General features: G+C 38.9%; 2 protein-coding genes across 2 annotated transcripts in view; one reads left to right on the forward strand and one right to left on the reverse strand.

The window, feature by feature from the left end:
• Window positions 1-1,190, forward strand: part of LOC5520250 (aconitate hydratase, mitochondrial-like) — a 31,352-nt gene extending 30,162 nt beyond the window's left edge. Inside the window, exon 24 of the mRNA XM_048719340.1 lies at window positions 676-1,190. Coding sequence (XP_048575297.1) covers window positions 676-804 — 129 coding nt within the window. The 3' untranslated portion in view covers window positions 805-1,190. The remainder of the gene's footprint in view (window positions 1-675) is intronic.
• Window positions 1,182-21,079, reverse strand: LOC5520251 (eukaryotic peptide chain release factor GTP-binding subunit ERF3A). Its single transcript, XM_001640047.3, has 18 exons — window positions 20,780-21,079; window positions 20,499-20,564; window positions 19,687-19,728; window positions 18,591-18,698; window positions 16,992-17,025; window positions 16,682-16,759; window positions 16,056-16,101; window positions 15,539-15,673; window positions 13,644-13,702; window positions 12,960-13,055; window positions 12,808-12,872; window positions 12,012-12,093; window positions 8,100-8,193; window positions 7,527-7,607; window positions 4,688-4,789; window positions 3,564-3,725; window positions 2,619-2,787; window positions 1,182-2,116 (listed from the first exon to the last, which is right to left on the reverse strand). Exons 1-18 carry the CDS (start codon window positions 20,961-20,963, stop codon window positions 2,073-2,075), a joined length of 1,647 nt encoding a protein of 548 aa, XP_001640097.3. The 5' UTR covers window positions 20,964-21,079; the 3' UTR covers window positions 1,182-2,072.
• Window positions 21,080-21,843: the final 764 nt, after the last annotated feature.

A 21,843-nucleotide genomic window follows, 5' to 3' on the forward strand; every position in this document is an offset into this window, starting at 1 on the left:
ATCACCATCCCTCCACTCACCTTCTATTAGAATCATCACTATCCCTCCACTCACCTTCTATTAGAATCATCAGCATCCCTCCACTTACCTTCTATTAGAATCATCACCATCCCTCCACTCATCTTCTATTAGAATCATCACCATCCCTCCACTCACCTTCTATTAGAATCATCACCATCCCTCCACTCACCTTCTATTAGAATCACCACCATCCCTTCACTTACCTTCTATTAGAATCATCAGCATCCCTCCACTCGCCTTCTATTAGAATCACCACCATCCCTCTACTTACCTTCTATTAGAATCACCACCATCCCTCCACTTACCTTCTATTAGAATCACTACCATCCCTCCACCCAACCTGTATAACCCTAATGGCAAACGATACCAATGGTCATATATATTTCAAATGAGGTCCACTAAAAACTGTTACTTAACTGTGCAACATGTTCGTCTATAACATGTCTTCTCCAGGGCAGACATTCATAACATTTATAACAAACACGAATATTTGGGTATTTTGATTGACCGATGTATGGTAACCCGCACTAGTTTATGGGTTACGATAATTTTTTGAAACCTATTTTGTTTTTACTTATGCTTATTTGCTACTTACAAGAGAACATGTCAACACCCTTTACTATTTTGAAAATTCTTCTTTTCTTTCCTCCATAGCCGGTCGAGTGTGTGATCACACGCAAAGATGGATCAAGCTCTACTATCACACTTAACCACACCATGAACGATGCACAAATAGGCTGGTTCAAAGCCGGTTCTGCACTCAACAAGATGGCAGGCAAATAGACAAGACTCTTGGCTTAGCGCATTCCTACAAAAATATTATGATGGAACAAGGATTTTAAACTACTATGCATTTTTCTAAGGGTCGATTGAATGTGTTCTACAGAAAATCAAGTTTTTCAGAGCTGTCTGCTAAAAAATTTCTTTAACCTCCTTAAAGCTAAGTTCGAGTACCAGTTGCTTGAGCCACTGCTGCAAGTCCTGTTTTCACGTGAAGGCCAAATTATGAAGGTGGACATTGTGTTTGACATTCAATGAAATTTTGAGTCGTTTGTTGGTATGCTGTAGTGATTAAGAGTGAGTTGTACTTAGGCCCCCGGTTTGGGCGCATTTGAGAATTACTTTCAGATGCATTTATGTACAAAGTAAATAAAGACATCTTTACATAAGTGCATTTATTTATATATCCGTTTGTTGTATTTATTTGTTTTATTGAGGGAGGTACAGATTGCACAAAAAATGCAAGGAAAGTTCTCAGACCAACAACTCCCCCCCCCCTCCTCTGGAAATTTCGGATACGATTTCGGGTAAGGGGGTTGGGTACAAGTCCAACCCAAATAAACCAATGCTCCTTGCTTCCTCAACAATGCCGCCGCCTGACTAGAGCACAATTTCAAAACCTCTTTGATGCTGGCTTCTTCTTTTTTATTATTTTACCAGAATAGTGACGGCTAACTTGAGCTATACACGTGATGCTGTATATCGCACATAACCAGTCACGTGTGTTTGCCTGAAACTAACAAAACCAATAGTTCTCGCACGAGTCTTTCACGAGACTTGCATGACTCTGTGTCTGATACTACGCTCGATTTCCAGCTCGTTTATGTGAGCCCGCTGTAACGACGGCTGTAAATCAAGCCTATGTCTGATACACGCGGACAGACATTCTGCAGCACGGGCCACTCACGTGCTTTTGCTGTGATGCATGTGAGTCGATTGGTTGTATCTTACGTCATGTTAATCGGCACATGCAGATCATCCATATATGGCGACGTACTAATGACCATCACACGAGCACATCACGTGACTTCTGCAGCTAAAATGCCCAACACACGAGCACGTCACGCGACTTTAGCAGTTCAACCGGAAGTAGCCATTCATGTGTTAGAGTCACCATGCCACAGTCTTTTTGTTGCTTATGACGCCAACATCCGGTTTTAACGTTAGCCTCACTAGGTGTTCTTCCTCGATTCACCAGTTTGTCATTATATTTGGCGGCCTTTAATGTCTTTCTCAGTTCATACTTTTTACACTTTGCGATGACAAAATATTTAAGAAATTAGCTTGAGGACTTTTCCAATGGCGATTGTATGTCCTAAAAGAAAAATAATAATCATGATTACGAAAGCAGTAAAAAGGGAATAGGAAAAAAAGGTTGGGTAGTGACAAGGTGGACCACCAGCTCCCCTACACCCGTCCATTCCATAATTCCCTCCCTTTAAAATTATATAAATTGGTAGCATACATTCGAAAATATAAATGTACTTGCTGTTCACAAACAATTACATCTAAGAGAAAGGGCGTGGGATTTGGGGTGGAGGATATAGAGGTGTGGTAGCATTCAACAAGTCATCCCCCCATTTGTAAGGATCTTGATCTTTAGGGGTCTTGAGTTTAGACATTTAAAGAGCGAGGTGTAGAAAACGCTTCTGTGCTTAGTTCTTTAAAAAAACTCAAGACTCGGCATCTGCAGCCGTAAAAGCAGTAATTTATAGGGGTAGTAACGAACACCCTCTATAGAATTCCCATCATTATTCCTGTCAAAGGATTTTACCTAAATTTGTCTGGATATTTGATCACAAGTCTCTCGCCCTTACCTTCATCTCGTAGAGTAAAGCGGCCCATTTGCTGGAAGTCTGAGAATTTCTCAATGCAGATGACGCCTTGTGTTTCAAGTCGAGCGATGGCGATCTGGTCCTGTTTGATGAACCGTGGCCGGGTCTGGCCCTTCTTCCCTGTCTTTTTATCGATCAGGGCAATAAGCGTCTGTTCAGGAGCAGAACAAATGAGGTCAATAAGCTGATGGAGCCTGGAAGGTTACAGTTGGCTTAACTTACTGACTCCTGGCTATTTTTTTAGCAGAATTCCTAAAAGGAGGTAACGGAACAAAGTAAAAAACAAAAAAAACAAAAAACGCAGTACTTAGTCAGCAGTATCGAAGCTTTCCAACAGTGCTTTTCGTCTTTGCTCTCATGTCTCGTGGTTGCACTGAATCGGTGTACGTTGACGATTGCTTGATTTTTTTTTATCAAAATTATATTAAGCCCTAGGGCATAAAGAATGCTGTGCTTATAGATGTTTGCAAGCAGTGGTGGATGTATAGGTATTATTTAGGGATTATTTATCTAGTTTGGCTCTGACTGGAGAATAAAATAATTATCTAATACACAATCGACACTCCTAAACATACAGTGTGGATTTTAAATGTTTCTATAAACCATTATTTGGCTGAGCAATAGACACTTTCACCTTGTTTGGATGCATATCCATCTTCAAGACAATACACCAAAAACTGGAATTCGACTCGACAGTTTTTGGTGTATTGTATTCATTGTTCTGGTACGAGATCACAACAGTTTGGGCTTTTTTCATCTTCAAGACAATTTATCCCCTAGATTACTGATGCCTGAGTATCTTGATAAATTTCTTTTTGGCATTTTATGAATGTTTTGTGTGTACTTCTCACGGTCGGTTCACGGCGATTAAGGGATCAATGGGTTAAAGAATAAGAAACAATAACAGTGCAGTCTCAGTGAACTTACCAAGAATGAGACTTCCTCGACCACGTTATGTATGTGTAGCACTGCACTGTACCCAGCACAAATGATGGACTTGTGCTCCAGGATCACCACTTGAGCGTCGAACGTACGCACAGTGTGGCACAGGTTATGAGGGGAGCAGAGAACAAACCCGGGCGAGACATCCTGAAACAAGAAAACAAGGTGTTTTCTAATGCACTGAAAAAGGGATAAACTGTGGAAATGAAAATTCCAAAATAAAAAGAGAATTTGGGTTATCAAAGTGAAAATGACCCAAAACTAGTATCTACGGATCCCAAAGTTTTATTGATTTTGGAAGAATTTCTAGTTATGTGAATCATGAAAACCTGTAGTACAGCTGTATTGTCCTATCGTGCAACCTCAGAGTACAAATAAAGGATAGTAGGAAGGGTTGGTTAGGGTTACCCCAGCCACCACGTTAGCAACCCTCTTGCGCAGAGTTTTCTGCCGAGCTCTGCGTTGGAGGGTACACGTTAGCAACCCTCTTGCACAGAGTTTTCTGCCGAGCTCTGCGTTGGAGGGTACACGTTAGCAACCCTCTTGCACAGAGTTTTCTGCCGAGCTCTGCGTTGGAGGATACACGTTAGCAACCCTCTTGCACACAGTTTTCTGCCGAGCTCTGCGTTGGAGGGAACACTTTAGCAACCCTCTTGCACAGAGTTTTCTGCCGAGCTCTGCGTTGGAGGATACACGTTAGCAACCCTCTTGCGCAGAGTTTTCTGCCGAGCTCTGCGTTGGAGGGTACACTTTAGCAACCCTCTTGCGCAGAGTTTTCTGCCGAGCTCTGCGTTGGAGGGTACACGTTAGCAACCCTCTTGCACATAGTTTTCTGCCGAGCTCTGCGTTGGAGGGTACACGTTAGCAACCCTCTTGCACAGAGTTTTCTGCCGAGCTCTGCGTTGGAGGGTACACTTTAGCAACCCTCTTGCGCAGAGTTTTCTGCCGAGCTCTGCGTTGGAGGGTACACGTTAGCAACCCTCTTGCACAGAGTTTTCTGCCGAGCTCTGCGTTGGAGGGTACACGTTAGCAACCCTCTTGCGCAGAGTTTTCTGCCGAGCTCTGCGTTGGAGGGTACACGTTAGCAAACTGAAGATACAGACACTTACTTCTTCTTCAACACCCTTCAGCCTTAACTTGACGTTATCCCCCGCCCTGGCACTTGTCATTTCTTCCTCGTCATAGATGACTGTCGTCAGCTCGACATTGACCTGAGAATAAAATTCCGTTATATTTGTTAAGTTCAGTTAAGTTTGTTAACTTATCTACATGGGAATTTGATTTTGTCAGAAGAGATTTCTTAGCAATTTTAAACGTGTTTTCTACTTTATATTGTATGCTTTCTCAAATTTCTAGCAGTTTTTAGTTTGCCAAGGTTACCTAGTGTGCTAAATGAGTGTTCATATCTACCTTGTTTGATATCAAGTGAATGTAAGAGTCCATATCTACCTTGTTTGATATCAAGTGAATGTAAGAGTCCATATCTACCTTGTTTGATATCAAGTGAATGTATGAGTTCAGATCTACCTTGTTTAATATCAAGTGAATGTACGAGTTCATATCTACCTTGTTTGATATCAAGTGAATGTACGAGTTCATATCTACCTTGTTTGATATCAAGTGAATGTATGAGTTCATATCTACCTTGTTTGATATTAATTGAATGTATGAGTTCATATCTACCTTGTTTGATATCAATTGAATGTATGAGTTCATATCTACCTTGTTTGATATCAAGTGGATGAATAAGTTCATATCTACCTTGTTTGATATCAAGTGAATGTATGAGTTCATATCTACCTTGTTTGATATCAAGTGAATGTATGAGTTCATATCTACCTTGTTTTGATATTAATTGAAAGTATGAGTTCATATCTACCTTGTTTGATATCAAGTGAATGAATGAGTTCATATCTACCTTGTTTGATATTAATTGAATGTATGAGTTCATATCTACCTTGTTTGATATTAATTGAATGTATGAGTTCATATCTACCTTGTTTGATATCAAGTGGATGAATAAGTTCATATCTACCTTGTTTGATATCAAGTGAATGTATGAGTTCATATCTACCTTGTTTGATATCAAGTGAATGTATGAGTTCATATCTACCTTGTTTGATATTAATTGAATGCATGAGTTCATATCTACCTTGTTTGATATCAAGTGAATGAATGAGTTCATATCTACCTTGTTTGATATCAAGTGAATGTATGAGTTCATATCTACCTTGTTTGATATCAAGTGAATGTATGAGTTCATATCTACCTTGTTTGATATTAATTGAATGTATGAGTTCATATCTACCTTGTTTGATATTAATTGAATGTATGAGTTCATATCTACCTTGTTTGATATCAAGTGGATGAATGAGTTCATATCTACCTTGTTTGATATCAAGTGAATGTATGAGTTCATATCTACCTTGTTTGATATCAAGTGAATGTACGAATTCATATCTACAATTTGATATCAAGTGAATGTATGAGTTCATATCTACCTTGTTTGATATCAAGTGAATGTATGAGTTCATATCTACCTTGTTTGATATCAAGTGAAGGTACGAATTCATATCTACCTTGTTTGATATTAACTGAATGTATGAGTTCATATCTACCTTGTTTGATATTAATTGAATGTATGAGTTCATATCTACCTTGTTTGATATCAAGTGAATGAATAAGTTCATATCTACCTTGTTTGATATCAAGTGAATGTATGAGTTCATATCTACCTTGTTTGATATTAATTGAATGTATGAGTTCATATCTACCTTGTTTGATATTAATTGAATGTAGGAGTTCATATCTACCTTGTTTGATATCAAGTGAATGAATAAGTTCATATCTACCTTGTTTGATATCAAGTGAATGTATGAGTTCATATCTACCTTGTTTGATATCAAGTGAATGAATGAGTTCATATCTACCTTGTTTGATATCAAATGAATGTATGAGTTCATATCTACCTTGTTTGATATCAAGTGAATGTATGAGTTCATATCTACCTTGTTTGATATCAAGTGAATGAATGAGTTCATATCTACCTTGTTTGATATCAAATGAATGTATGAGTTCATATCTACCTTGTTTGATATCAAATGAATGTATGAGTTCATATCTACCTTGTTTGATATCAAATGAATGTATGAGTTCATATCTACCTTGTTTGATATTCATTGAATGTATGAGTTCATACCTACCTTGTTTGATATTTATTGAATGTATGAGTTCATATCTACCTTGTTTGATATCAAGTGAATGTATGAGTTCATATCTACCTTGTTTGATATCAAGTGAATGAATGAGTTCATATCTACCTTGTTTGATATCAAATGAATGTATGAGTTCATATCTACCTTGTTTGATATCAAATGAATGTATGAGTTCATATCTACCTTGTTTGATATCAAATGAATGTATGAGTTCATATCTACCTTGTTTGATATTCATTGAATGTATGAGTTCATATCTACCTTGTTTGATATCAAGTGAATGAATGAGTTCATATCTACCTTGTTTGATATCAAATGAATGTATGAGTTCATATCTACCTTGTTTGATATCAAATGAATGTATGAGTTCATATCTACCTTGTTTGATATTCATTGAATGTATGAGTTCATATCTACCTTGTTTGATATCAAATGAATGTATGAGTTCATATCTACCTTGTTTGATATCAAGTGAATGAATGAGTTCATATCTACCTTGTTTGATATCAAATGAATGTATGAGTTCATATCTACCTTGTTTGATATCAAATGAATGTATGAGTTCATATCTACCTTGTTTGATATCAAATGAATGTATGAGTTCATATCTACCTTGTGTGATATTCATTGAATGTATGAGTTCATATCTACCTTGTTTGATATTCATTGAATGTATGAGTTCATATCTACCTTGTTTGATATTCATTGAATGTATGAGTTGATATTTATGTACCTTGTTGGGCATAAGAACAAGTGTCTGTCCCTTGTTTATTGTACCCGACTCCACTTTTCCAAGAACAATGGTTCCCATGTCCTGTAATATACATAATATAAGTCAGACAGTGCCACACAACCTATAGAAGCCCCGGGGGAGGGAAAGCTTGTGTGTTTATGTAGACATTCACACCCAAACAATGTGTGACATATATAACATGTAAACATGCTTTATATTTGCAGGGCATCAGCCTTCTCAAAAATATTATTTTAAAGAGATGCCCACTAACAAAACAAAAATAATCTACTTTCTGTTTGGATGGAGACAGTCAAACATCCAGAGGAGGGGGCTTGTATAGGGCCCTTTATTTTTCTCTAAACTACTGTATGGACCGTTTGACTACTTCTATTAACTTGTTAAACCAGTTTTGATTGAAAGTTTAGACAGTTCTATCAACAGGGTCAACTTGTATTGGTGGTTAATTTTATTGATGTGTCGACAGAACCAGTTGTGTTGACCTGTTTGACTTGATTCTCATTACTAGACTAACAAGTTTTGTAAACAGGAATGACCAGATCTACTAGTTCTTACCCTGTATTTATCAGCAATGGGGAGCCTGACAGGACCATCCACAGATCTTGTCAGGGATGGAAGCTGATCGATGTATTTCAAAAATGGTTTACCACTGCATAAAAATAAGCAATTCATGGTCACACACAATGGCAGAATGCAGCTATTTCAATCTGTGAGATGAAGAAGGATTGTGAAGCATGCAGTCTAATCTTAGGGGGTGGTAAAAACAGTAAACAAAACAAACAAAGAAAATGGATTTCTTCCCTTTTCTTTTCTCCTCTTTCAAAACATCAATACCTGCTTATATGATTAGAATAGCTCAAGTTTCACCCTCTTTAAATAAAGGAAAATGATTGATTGAATGATTAATAGTTCCCCACCTCTCTCCCCAGATTTCTGTCAGAGTTTGCGAGACTATTCAGCAAACTAGAGTTTGGGAGACTATTCAGCATACTAGAGTTTGGGAGACTATTCAGCATACTAGAGTTTGGGAGACTATTCAGCATACTAGAGTTTGGGAGACTATTCAGCATACTAGAGTTTGGGAGACTATTCAGCATACTAGAGTTTGGGAGACTATTCAGCATACTAGAGTTTGGGAGACTACTCAGCATACTAGAGTTTGGGAGACTACTCAGCATACTAGAGTTTGGGAGACTATTCAGCATACTAGAGTTTGGGAGACTACTCAGCATACTAGAGTTTGGGAGACTATTCAGCATACTAGAGTTTGGGAGACTATTCATCATACTAGAGTTTGGGAGACTATTCATCATACTAGAGTTTGGGAGACTATTCAGCATACTAGAGTTTGGGAGACTATTCAGCATACTAGAGTTTGGGAGACTATTCAGCATACTAGAGTTTGGGAGACTACTCAGCATACTAGAGTTTGGGAGACTATTCAGCATACTAGAGTTTGGGAGACTATTCAGCATACTAGAGTTTGGGAGACTATTCAGCATACTAGAGTTTGGGAGACTACTCAGCATACTAGAGTTTGGGAGACTATTCAGCATACTAGAGTTTGGGAGACTATTCAGCATACTAGAGTTTGGGAGACTACTCAGCATACTAGAGTTTGGGAGACTACTCAGCATACTAGAGTTTGGGAGACTACTCAGCATACTAGAGTTTGGGAGACTATTCAGCATACTAGAGTTTGGGAGACTACTCAGCATACTAGAGTTTGGGAGACTACTCAGCATACTAGAGTTTGGGAGACTACTCAGCATACTAGAGTTTGGGAGACTATTAATAATACTAGAGTTTGCGAGACTATTCAGCATACTCTTTATCTAATTCCTTTCATTCTTACCAGCCCCCTTGCCCCACTGTCCAGTTTCTATCAGAGGTTTTCTCACCCTTTGTCAGTGTTTCCAACACCCCCACACCCACCAATTTCTATCATGGTTTTTTACGCTTCATCTGCATTATGTGACACCACACATCCCCACACTTGCCCATTTCTATCATGTTTTTTTTACGCTTCATCTGCGTTATCTGACACCCGACATCCCCACACTTGCCCATTTCTATCATGGTTTTTTTACGCTTCATCTGCGTTATCTGACACCCCACATCCCCACACTTGCCCATTTCTATCATGGTTTTTTTACGCTTCATCTGCGTTATCTGACACCCGACATCCCCACACTTGCCCATTTCTATCATGGTTTTTTTACGCTTCATCTGCATTATCTGACACCCCACATCCCCACACTTGCCCATTTCTATCATGGTTTTTTTACGCTTCATCTGCATTATCTGACACCCCACATCCCCACACTTGCCCATTTCTATCATGGATTTTTTTATGCTTCATCTGCGTTATCTGACACCCCACATCCCCACACTTGCCCATTTCTATCATGTTTTTTTTACGCTTCATCTGCGTTATCTGACACCCCACATCCCCACACTTGCCCATTTCTATCATATTTTTTTACGCTTCATCTGCGTTATCTGACCCCTCACATCCCCACACCCACCCATTTCTATCATGGATTTTTTTATGCTTCATCTGCGTTATCTGACACCCCACATCCCCACACTTGCCCATTTCTATCATGGATTTTTTACGCTTCATCTGCATTATGTGACATCCCACATCCCCACACTTGCCCATTTCTATCATGGATTTTTTTACGCTTTATCTGCATTATATGACACCCCACATCCCCACACTTGCCCATTTCTATCATGGATTTTTTTACGCTTTATCTGCATTATATGACACCACACATCCCCACACCCACCCATTTTTATCATGGATTTTTTTACGCTTCATCTGCATTATCTGACACCACACATCCCCACACTTGCCCATTTCTATCATGGATTTTTTTACGCTTCATCTGCATTATCTGACACCACACATCCCCACACTTGCCCATTTCTATCATGTTTTTTTTACGCTTCATCTGCGTCATCTGACACCTCACATCCCCACACTTGCCCATTTCTATCATGGATTTTGTTACGCTTCATCTGCATTATCTGACACCACACATCCCCACACTTGCCCATTTCTATCATGGATTTTTTTACGCTTTATCTGCATTATCTGACACTCCACATCCCCACACCCACCCATTTCTATCATGGATTTTTTTACGCTTCATCTGCGTTATCTGACACCCCACATCCCCACACTTGCCCATTTCTATCATGGATTTTTTTACGCTTTATCTGCATTATCTGACACCACAGATCCCCACACCCACCCATTTCTATCATGGATTTTTTTACGCTTCATCTGCGTTATCTGACACCCCACATCCCCACACTTGCCCATTTCTATCATGGATTTTTTTACGCTTCATCTGCGTTATCTGACACTCCACATCCCCACACCCACCCATTTCTATCATGGATTTTTTTATGCTTCATCTGCGTTATCTGACACCCCACATCCCCACACTTGCCCATTTCTATCATGGATTTTTTTACGCTTTATCTGCATTATATGACACCCCACATCCCCACACTTGCCCATTTCTATCATGGATTTTTTTTTGCTTCATCTGCATTATCTGACACCACACATCCCCACACTTGCCCATTTCTATCATGGTTTTTTTACGCTTCATCTGCGTTATCTGACACTCCACATCCCCACACTTGCCCATTTTTATCATGGATTTTTTTACGCTTCATCTGCATTATCTGACACCCCACATCCCCACACTTGCCCATTTCTATCATGGATTTTTTTACGCTTCATCTGCATTATCTGACACCACACATCCCCACACTTGCCCATTTCTATCATGGATTTTTTTACGCTTCATCTGCGTTATCTGACACTCCACATCCCCACACTTGCCCATTTCTATCATGGATTTTTTTATGCTTCATCTGCATTATGTGACACCCCACATCCCCACACTTACCAATTTCTATCATGGATTTTTTTACGCTTTATCTGCATTATCTGACACCACAGATCCCCACACCCACCCATTTCTATCATGGATTTTTTTACGCTTCATCTGCATTATCTTACACTCCACATCCCCACACTTACCCACTTCTATCATGGATTTTTTTTACGCTTCATCTACGTTATCTGACACCCCACATCCCCACACTTGCCCATTTCTATCATGGATTTTTTTAAACTTCATCTGCATTATCTGACACCACACATCCCCACACTTGCCCATTTCTATCATGGATTTTTTTACGCTTCATCTGCGTTATCTGACACCACACATCCCCACACCCACCCATTTCTATCATGGATTTTGTTACGCTTCACCTGCGTTATCTGACACCCCACATCCCTACACTTGCCCATTTCTATCATGGATTTTTTCACTTTTTATCAGCATTATCTGACACGCCCCTCCCCGAAAATTTCTATAATAGATTTTTTTACCCCACCTCTGTGCAGGGCTGATGTACCTGCTACTTTCTAATTCTTACCTGTACCAAGGACACACTTGGGGGTCTAAGGGCTCTTTTAAATTAGCTCCTGTGAGCCCTGAGCATGGCATGTACATGATATCTGAAATGAGCAAAATGAGATATGTTATTATCGTACCATGGTGAATTACCTAACAATCTCATTATTTTTAATGCAAAACAAAAGCAGTGTCCTTATTGGGTGGGTGTCCTTAATAACCAGGTGGGTGTCCTTATTAAGTAATGAGGTGTCAGGTCAGTGTTCTTAATAACAAGGTATCTTAGTTAGATGGGATAACTATCCTTGTTAGGTGGGTGTCCTAGTGAGGTGGGTGTCCTAGTGAGGTGGGTGTCCTAGTAAGGTGGGTGTCCTAGTTAGGTGGGTGTCCTTGTTAGGTGGGTGTCCTTGTTAGGTGGGTGTCCTAGTGAGGTGGGTGTCCTAGTGAGGTGGGTGTCCTAGTAAGGTGGGTGTCCTTGTTAGGTGGGTGTCCTAGTGAGGTGGGTGTCCTAGTGAGGTGGGTGTCCTAGTAAGGTGGGTGTCCTAGTTAGGTGGGTGTCCTAGTTAGGTGGGTGTCCTTGTTAGGTGGGTGTCCTAGTGAGGTGGGTGTCCTAGTTAGGTGGGTGTCCTAGTGAGGTGGGCGCCTAGTGAGGTGGGTGTCCTAGTTAGGTGGGTGTCCTTCTTAGGTGGGTGTCCTAGTTAGGTGGGTGTCCTAGTGAGGTGGGTGTCCTAGTTAGGTGGGTGTCCTAGTTAGGTGGGTGTCCTTCTTAGGTGGGTGTCCTAGTTAGGTGCAGTGTACTGCATAGTCTATGTCCTTACCTGTCTTAGGGTTGAATCCAACCTTCTTCAAAAAAGGGGTAAGTTTTACTTTTATTTCTTCATATCTACAGAAAAACAACATTTTAAATAACAACATTCACAACCTCTTAAAAGCAAACGAAAAGAGTAGCAAGACTTGTCAGATGACCTACCTTTCCTCATTCCACTTCACTGTCGGATCATCCATCTTGTTGACAAGGATCACTAGATGTTTAACGCCTGCTGTCTTGGCCAACATGGCATGCTCTCTGGCAATAGAAAACAATAGCTTCAGATTTATAGAAAACCTTCTGCTAGAACTCCTTCATGCACAGTATATTCATTATAAATGAATTATGATTATAGACTATAAATAACCTAATTAACTTCTCTGTGTAATGCAGTTTAACTTAATTCTGAATTTTCCTACATATTGCCATTCTAACAATTATACCATTTCCATTGAGGTAGATATTTTTAAAGCCACTATCTGCCGAAATGGAAATGGTATAATTGTTTTAGTATATAAAACTAGCTTTAGAGCAATTTTTTTTCTCGGAAACACTTGCAAATCAGCCGTTACACAGGCCATTTTGCTTGATTTAGGGATTTGGAAAATACCCACCTCCTAGGAGGTGTATATTGCATTATATTCCGAGTTTCTCAACCAATCAAATTGCTTGTTCTTGCGAGGTTCCTGAGTTTTATATAATAAAACATATTATTCAAGTCTATGCTACCCACTTCCCCAATCTATGCTTCCAAACCTATTTTGCTACCCATTACCTCCACTTCTTGCCAATAATTCTGATTTCTGAATATAAAACACACATTGCTTGATTTCATCTACATCTTACCTCGTTTGCCCTCCTCTTTCAAATCCTGTTTCAAATTCTCCTTTACGAGCGGAGATAACCTGAGAGGTAAAAACATAATCTTGTAGATAAACATTTCCTCTGACATCCAGGGGCGGATCTAGCTTTATGCTGAAGGGGGGGTTTGACTCAGTGACAAAGGGGGGGGGGGAATTTTTGTTGTTAAATACATATGGCTTTTTGGAAGCCCAAAAGGGGGTTTAAACCCCCTAAACCCTCCCCCTAGATCCGCTTCTGACAGCACTAACACTAGACTGTATAACATACACTAGTTTGATCAGTATAAAGCAGAGAGCTTTGGACTCATTGGGGGCTTTATGAATACTATATGTAGGAACCAAGCAACAGAAAAAGGTATTTGCATTCATTTCAAACTACTGTATCAGCAATGGAAAAATTGAAACAATGTCATAAACATGTGGAAGATAAAGATAGAGTAGGAAAGAACATAGGCAGATACATAGATAAATGGACAGTACAGATAATTTGATTTGTTTACAATTCATAATTTTTTTACCACAAAGAAACAAAAATATTTATTGTATTGAGAAGTGCTTAATTACTTAAACTGGTGTCTTAAGTGTGAAATAGTACATACATTTGGGCAGTTAATAAACTGGGTATAAGGGTGGTGTAGTCTCACACAAGACAAGGATTCGTAAACATGGATGGTTGTAAAACTACAGATTTAGCTCTCTGATGACTCAAACAAATCCTTTGGAAAGATTTAGGAATAATAAAATAATTTTTTTATAGTGCTTGTTATTTCTGTCCTAAGCATGGATTTCCAGAAATCCACATGTCTGTACATTTAGGGTTAGTTGAGTGCCAATTTGTACTAATAACTGTCAATTTGTACTAATAACTGTGAATTTGTACTAATAACTGTCAATTTGTACTAATAACTGTCAATTTGTACTAATAACTGTCAATTTGTGCTAATAACTGTCAATTTGTGCTAATAACTGTCAATTTGTACTAATAACTGTCAATTTGTACTAATAACTGTCAATTTGTACTAATAACTGTCAATTTGTACTAATAACTGTCAATTTGTACTAATAACTGTCAATTTGTACTAATAACTGTCAATTTGTACTAATAACTGTCAATTTGTACTAATAACTGTCAATTTGTACTAATAACTGCCAATTTGTACTAATAACTGTCAATTTGTACTAATAACTGTCAATTTGTACTAATAACTGTCAATTTGTACTAATAACTGTCAATTTGTACCAATAACTGTCAATTTGTACCAATAACTGTCAATTTGTACTAATAACTGTCAATTTGTACTAATAACTGTCAATTTGTACTAATAACTGTCAATTTGTACCAATAACTGTCAATTTGTACTAATAACTGTCAATTTGTACTAATAACTGTCAATTTGTACTAATAACTGTCAATTTGTACCAATAACTGTCAATTTGTACTAATAACTGTCAATTTGTACCAATAACTGTCAATTTGTACTAATAACTGTCAATTTGTACTAATAACTGTCAATTTGTACTAATAACTGTCAATTTGTACTAATAACTGTCAATTTGTACTAATAACTGTCAATTTGTACCAATAACTGTCAATTTGTACTAATAACTGTCAATTTGTACTAATAACTGTCAATTTGTACTAATAACTGTCAATTTGTACCAATAACTGTCAATTTGTACTAATAACTGTCAATTTGTACTAATAACTGTCAATTTGTACTAATAACTGTCAATTTGTACCAATAACTGTCAATTTGTACTAATAACTGTCAATTTGTACTAATAACTGTCAATTTGTATTAATAACTGTCAATTTGTACCAATAACTGTCAATTTGTGCTTCTGCTGCAACCGTAACATACCCACTATAACCCTTACCAGTACACCCAGATCGGCTTGTGCTGCACCACTGATCATGTTGGGAACAAAGCTTTTATGTCCAGGGGCATCCAGTAGCGTAAAGTGCTTTGTATCTGTGTCAAAAGCTGCCCTTCCAACTTCAACTGTTTTACCCTGGAAATGGAACCAAACAAAGTTAAGGGAGTCAACAGGAGCTGTGATCTTCGCATCAACAGAGTCTTTGTTCATATAATCTGCCCGAAGATAATGGATATGCGTAGTGTCGGCACGAAGTGCCCACAAAGTATGCACGAACTGCATTGTGAGCCTCTTCTGTAACTCTCTTTCTCTCTGAAAGCATTAGGGCGTTGTACGACAAACATAATCCACTTCATAATCCGAGCCCCACACCCCCAACAGAGCGACTGATATACAAAACAAAACAAACACACATGAAACGTTGCATAACAAAGTGGTTTATTTTCGTAACAATCTCAAAAGCATGGTAAATAAAACACATTCTGCCATGCTCCCTTGCTTACTCCTGTCACCATACCTTATCTCTCTCCTCCTGGTTTGTGTCCAGCGCCCAAGACAGGTACCTGGGGTAACAAGTAGGAGTGGAAATACATCAACATACAGTGGAATTATAATACATGAGACACACAAACCAAACGTGATTACACCCAACATTGCCTCGTATATAGAAAATGAGACTGCACTATTGAACCCATGTTGCTTCATTGGGATTAAATAAGAATCAGGTTGGGTAAGCTGTAGCAGGTTGGGTTCTGAACTTGACATTCAAGATGTTTCTTTGATATTTAAGTAATCCATGTCAAGTGGATTGTGATTGAACGTCAAAATCCTTAATATTCTTTGTTGTCGCATGGATCCTTGCCAGATTACAATGCCTTGTTTACAAAGAAAATTAAGGTGCTTCCCTTGATTATTGATCTATTAGATGGTGATGACAGATAGCCCGGCCAACGCATGCCCTCTATAGGGCTTTGACATTCTTGAGTCAAAGCCAATTGGCCTGGTGACCAAGAGCCAGGCTATCGAATCGAGAACATCAGACAAAAAAAATCTGCTTGTTTGTACAGGTGACATGTGTCTTTGTATGATCCATGCATGCATTTGGAGCAGGGTGACTATTTGAAAATAAAACTTCTCACTCACCATGTTTCTCTGTTTTTCTCTTTTGCTTCCCTCTCATACTTTTCCAGTGTTCTCTTATCAACTTGACCCGTCAGATACCTGGAGTAACAGAAACCACAATTCCTAATCAGCAATTTTGCCCACAGACAAATACAGGTTTTTTGAAAAAGGAGAATATTGCCAATGCTTTTATTTCTTTGTTGGTCAATGGTCTAGTATGGGGAAAATTTCCAATGCTTCTGTTTCTTTTTCCCTTGAGTTGTGGCATATACATTGTGTTGTCTTCACAACATTACATAAATTATGCCCAGTAGGTAATAGTGATACATACATGACATGCCCTCCAATGGTTGATTTGCCAGCATCTAAAACATGAAATATGACTTTAGAATATTCACCTTTTACAAGCAAGGTTGCACTTGGAAAACCCATGCCACAATATTACTGGATTCTTGAGAACAATTATATTTGAAATAGTAGGTGTATACACATGTGGTACAGTGGGAAACACATCTTTCAGTGCATTAACCAAGTACAACACGGACATAACACACTTGCTTCAGTATCACAGACATCTATAACACACTTGCTTCCGTATCATGGACATCCATAACACACTTTCTTCTGTATCATGGACATCCATAACACACTTGCTCCAGTATCACAGACATCCATAACACATTTGCTTCTGTATCACAGACATCCATAACACACTTGCTTCCGTATCATGGACATCCATAACACATTTGCTTCTGTATCACAGACATCCATAACACATTTGCTTCTGTATCACAGACATCCATAACACACTTGCTTCTGTATCATGGACATCCATAACACACTTGCTCCAGTATCACAGACATCCATAACACATTTGCTTCTGTATCACAGACATCCATAACACATTTGCTTCTGTATCATGGACATCCATAACACACTTGCTCCAGTATCACAGACATCCTTAACACATTTGCTTCTGTATCACAGACATCCATAACACACTTGCTTCCGTATCATGGACATCCATAACACACTTTCTTCAGTATCACAGACATCCATAACACACTTTCTTCAGTATCACAGACATCCATAACACACTTGCTTCAGTATCACAGACATCCATAACACACTTTCTTCAGTATCACAGACATCCATAACACACTTGCTTCAGTATCACAGACATCAATAACACACTTGCTTCCGTATCATGGACATCCATAACACACTTTCTTCAGTATCATAGACATCCATAACACATTTGCTTCAGTATCATGGACATCCATAACACACTTGCTTCAGTATCATGGACACTTTGTAAGAAAGTGCAAGACACTGGAGTTGGTGATAGCTTTCAATAAGGCTTTAACTTTATGCTAATAACAGTTGGTTTAATGTAGTACCCCCCCAAAAATTTAATTTGTTATTTATTTACAATCAAGAAAATCCCAGGCAAAGTTTCCCACTGAAACAAAAACACATTCTCCCCCCAAAAAATAAATAACGGCAAAGATTTCAACAACAACAAAATGCAAATGAAAAAGTTATCCCTCATTACAATCCTCCCACAAAAAAGTTCAAGCCAAATTCATGTAACCCCCTTGTTATCAGTCATGTAGCAGCCCGCTCGTAAGGCCTAACAGGATTGGCTGGATTACCTCATTGTTCTATTGTATTTCCTTTCTATTTTTTTGTTTCCCATTGTTTTGTCTGTGTGATTGTCAATCCAATCAGGTGAAATCTTCTGAGAGCTGCTACACGACCCCTTTTAATTGGAAATAACAATAGGCCCTCCTTCCTACCAGCCACTTACACCAATATGTTACCATCCCTGTACCCCCACCCACATGTTAATATCCTTATGCCTCTCCCCCCACCCCCCACACACATGCCACTTTCCTTACACCTCCCCCCAGCATTGGATTTCACTTACCAACATGACCAATGAAGATAATGTTGACATGCTCTAGCCCGTTACCCTCCTCTTCTACTTCTACTCTTTTCTTGATGGCGGCTGGTTTAGGCTTTGGCCTTTCCTCTTCTGTGAGTGACACAAAATATAAAAAAAAAACTTTCCAGGACACACCAAAATTGACAGAGATATAAAACTGTTCTAAGACTTATAAATAATGAGCCTTGTAAATGTAAAAAAAGTGTTATGATGCTAATTTTATGTGATCAAATCAAACGTCTCCCGTCGGATTCTGTTGGATCCCAGCTGGTCTCCCATGATTTAAAAATTTCATACTGTAGCATCATTCATTAGTTAGGTGCTGTCTACATTTCTTACACTGCTTTCTGGTACAACACTCTGCACTTAATCAAGAATTCAAAATAAAAAGGCATAAGCCCTTACCAGAGAAAAGCACAGACTGTTAAGTTTATGTATAGCTATTCTAGAAAACATTGTCAGCGCAAAATGAATGTGGCAATTGGCAAAAAGAAACTTTGAGAAAATAACTTATACGATTATCATTAAAGATCACTAATGCATGATTTTGACAATAAGTTCATTTATCACATTTATTCTTGCAAATTATTAATATAAGTATGCACCTTTCTGCCTTGATGCTCATTTGACAATCTCAGTTTGCACCGATACTAAACATCCAGACATGACGAAAAAATATGATGTGACGCTTAAAATAAGCCCATTTCACATCGAATAAGGCGGAGAATTTCTCTAAGTACTTAGTAACTTATAGCATATAAAATATCAAGTGCGACTTTTTTTTAAATTAATGCAACTTTTTGTAAAGTGTCTTCGAAATTTGAGCTTTTCATCCCTGAACTGATACATAGGGCAATGATGATCAAGGAAAAATTATCTTAAAAAGCCAAAATCTGGTTTTGTGCACTTTGGTCTCACGTTATTTGTGTTTTGAAAATCAGTCCGTAATACAAGGAACCTATAGCCATTGTAAGAAATTGTGTCTTCTCTCTCTATCTGGAATTGCACGTTTCCCAGGTTTTCCCGTCATGTCGAACGTAAATGTTTATGTATATATAGACACTCGCTGCATTCTTACCATCTTCCTCTTCTGAAAGAGCATCCTCTACCACCTCTTCTTCTGATGACAAAGAAAAAACTGGAGTTATTGTATAGTCTTGGTTTAATTTAGCTCCCTCAGATTACACAAGCCAACAGTATTTAATATACAATTCATGCTTGAATGTTTGATATGGTGATGTCATTCAGGCTGGACCCAATTTCAAGGTTTTACTTTTTGACCTGTCCAAGTTCTTTGTCCCCCATTTAAATACATCTAGAATTAGACATGATAGATTTAACCTCCTTTTGGAGCTAACAGACTTGCACTATACACAGGGTGCAGGCCTGTGGCCAGGGGGGGTTCGGGGGGTTTGGACGAACCCCCCAGGCGGCTTGAAGGTCCGCTCAGAACAAACAAAAATATATAACTGGCAGAAGATATACCGTGCAAATCAATATATCTTTAAAATGACTCTAAAAATCTTTTTATAATAATTATCTTTATTATTATCGATATGTGTTAAAAAGCACCATATTAATAACATTTTAAATACAAGGCGAGGGGACTGGTATAGCGGAAATTTGGTCCGCTGAAATGTAAAAATGAACCACCCCGCTCAAAATCCTGGCTATGGGCCTAGGGTGGATTAGCACAGGATTGATAAATAATAGGATGTTTGTCGTCTCAGTGGTAGTTATTATACCAGTGTCCTAATTCATTTCTGTTTAGGGATCTTGTCAAGCTAAAAAAATTCCAAACATCGGAAAGGGGGAGGGGGGTCAAGGGCCAACTCAATTGGGTTGGGGGGGGAGGGGTCACATCTATCATTATTTTCTCGGATTTTGTACCTTGGTCGTTCTGTTTATATTCCACTTCCATCTCTTGTTGGACATTTTCTTTAGCTTCTTCTTGAGCTGTCAATTAAATCACAACAAATGAGCTTATGCTTGCTGTAGAAATAAAATGCCTAATGAGACACGTGTGGGAATTCTCATTTTTCCAAAGATTCAATCAATGAAATGTATAAACACGTGACAGCTAAAACACGCACACAAGACCACCAAACATAGAAAAACCTCACAACAAATAAAATTGAATAAAGACATGATCCAAATTGGTGTGAAAATACCTGGTACTGGATCTGGTTTGGTGAGAAATGAAGGCACAAAAGAAGGTGCGTTAACATTGGGAACGAATGGCTTAGCATTCACGTTTAAAGAATTGAAGTCCGCCGCGAGTGATTGCCCGCTGTCTCCGGGCCCGGGATCTTCTATGGAATCCCAAGAGTCGGGAGCGTTCTGTGGTGGATCCATTTTCCCAGGTTTTGTTAATCTGATGGTGATTTTTGGATAATTTTTCGTGTGATGTTTTCGGACCACGAGAGCTATGGTGCAACCGGCGAGAAACTGCGCATGTGCCACGTGTGTGACTGCTGACCTGACACTTAATTTCACTGGCTCAGTTCATTTGAGTTCGTTTATTCGTCAATCCGTTATTTAAAAATGTGACATTCACAAAACATCTTTTACAAAGATAAAAGAAGAAGAACTGAGGAAAAATGCGACAGGCTCCGCCAGCTATGCACGCCTGAACCTAATTTCAAAGATTGAATTCAAAAGAGTTATTTGGGGAGGGTGCATATGGTGCGCCCCCCCCCCCCCCCCCCCCCATTTCTTATTAAGAATTTTCAAATACTAATATGATACCTAGGACTTCGCCCCCCCCCCATACCCCCCCCCCCCCCCCCCGGGTACACACACAGCACCTACCTAAGACAAAGGGGAATCGGGACGCAAGCTTGAATTATCAGGGGCGGATTTTTATTTTGCTTCGAAATAACAAAAAATATAGGGAAATACACGGGAGAACATTGAATCCGCCCCCTTTCTTGAAACCCTTGCTTCGGCCCCCCCTTTTTGGAGATCCTGGATCCGCCCCCTGATTATGCTCTGTGTCCATTGGAAACAATGTAGCTTTGCTGAGATTTCGGCCATTAGCAGAAGAACATGGGTTTTTGGTTAAAAGCGGGTATTCGTATACCACCAAGGCATCTGGGTTATGTGGTATGGGTAGAGGTTTGGTGGCATGGGTGAGAACGGAAGGGGATTATAAGTGGAGTTGGGCTGTCAAGAGGGTACAGGGAATCCGTGAACAGTTTCGGCAATTCTACTTTTCACTTTCCGGGCGAATAAG

Source organism: Nematostella vectensis, chromosome 12 (assembly GCF_932526225.1).
Source record: "Nematostella vectensis chromosome 12, jaNemVect1.1, whole genome shotgun sequence".
Classification (NCBI taxonomy): domain Eukaryota; kingdom Metazoa; phylum Cnidaria; class Anthozoa; order Actiniaria; family Edwardsiidae; genus Nematostella; species Nematostella vectensis.

Excerpts from the sequence above, each read along its gene's own strand:
- LOC5520251 (XM_001640047.3), bottom strand. The coding sequence starts at position 20,963 with ATGGATCCACCACAGAACGCTCCCGACTCTTGGGATTCCATAGAAGAT. Across the intron at positions 16,102-16,681 it reads GAGAAAAACAGAGAAACATG|GTACCTGTCTTGGGCGCTGG; the intron begins GTGAGTGAGAAG and ends TTGTTACCCCAG. Across the intron at positions 13,056-13,643 it reads GAAAGAGGAGGGCAAACGAG|AGAGCATGCCATGTTGGCCA; the intron begins GTAAGATGTAGA and ends TTCTATTGCCAG.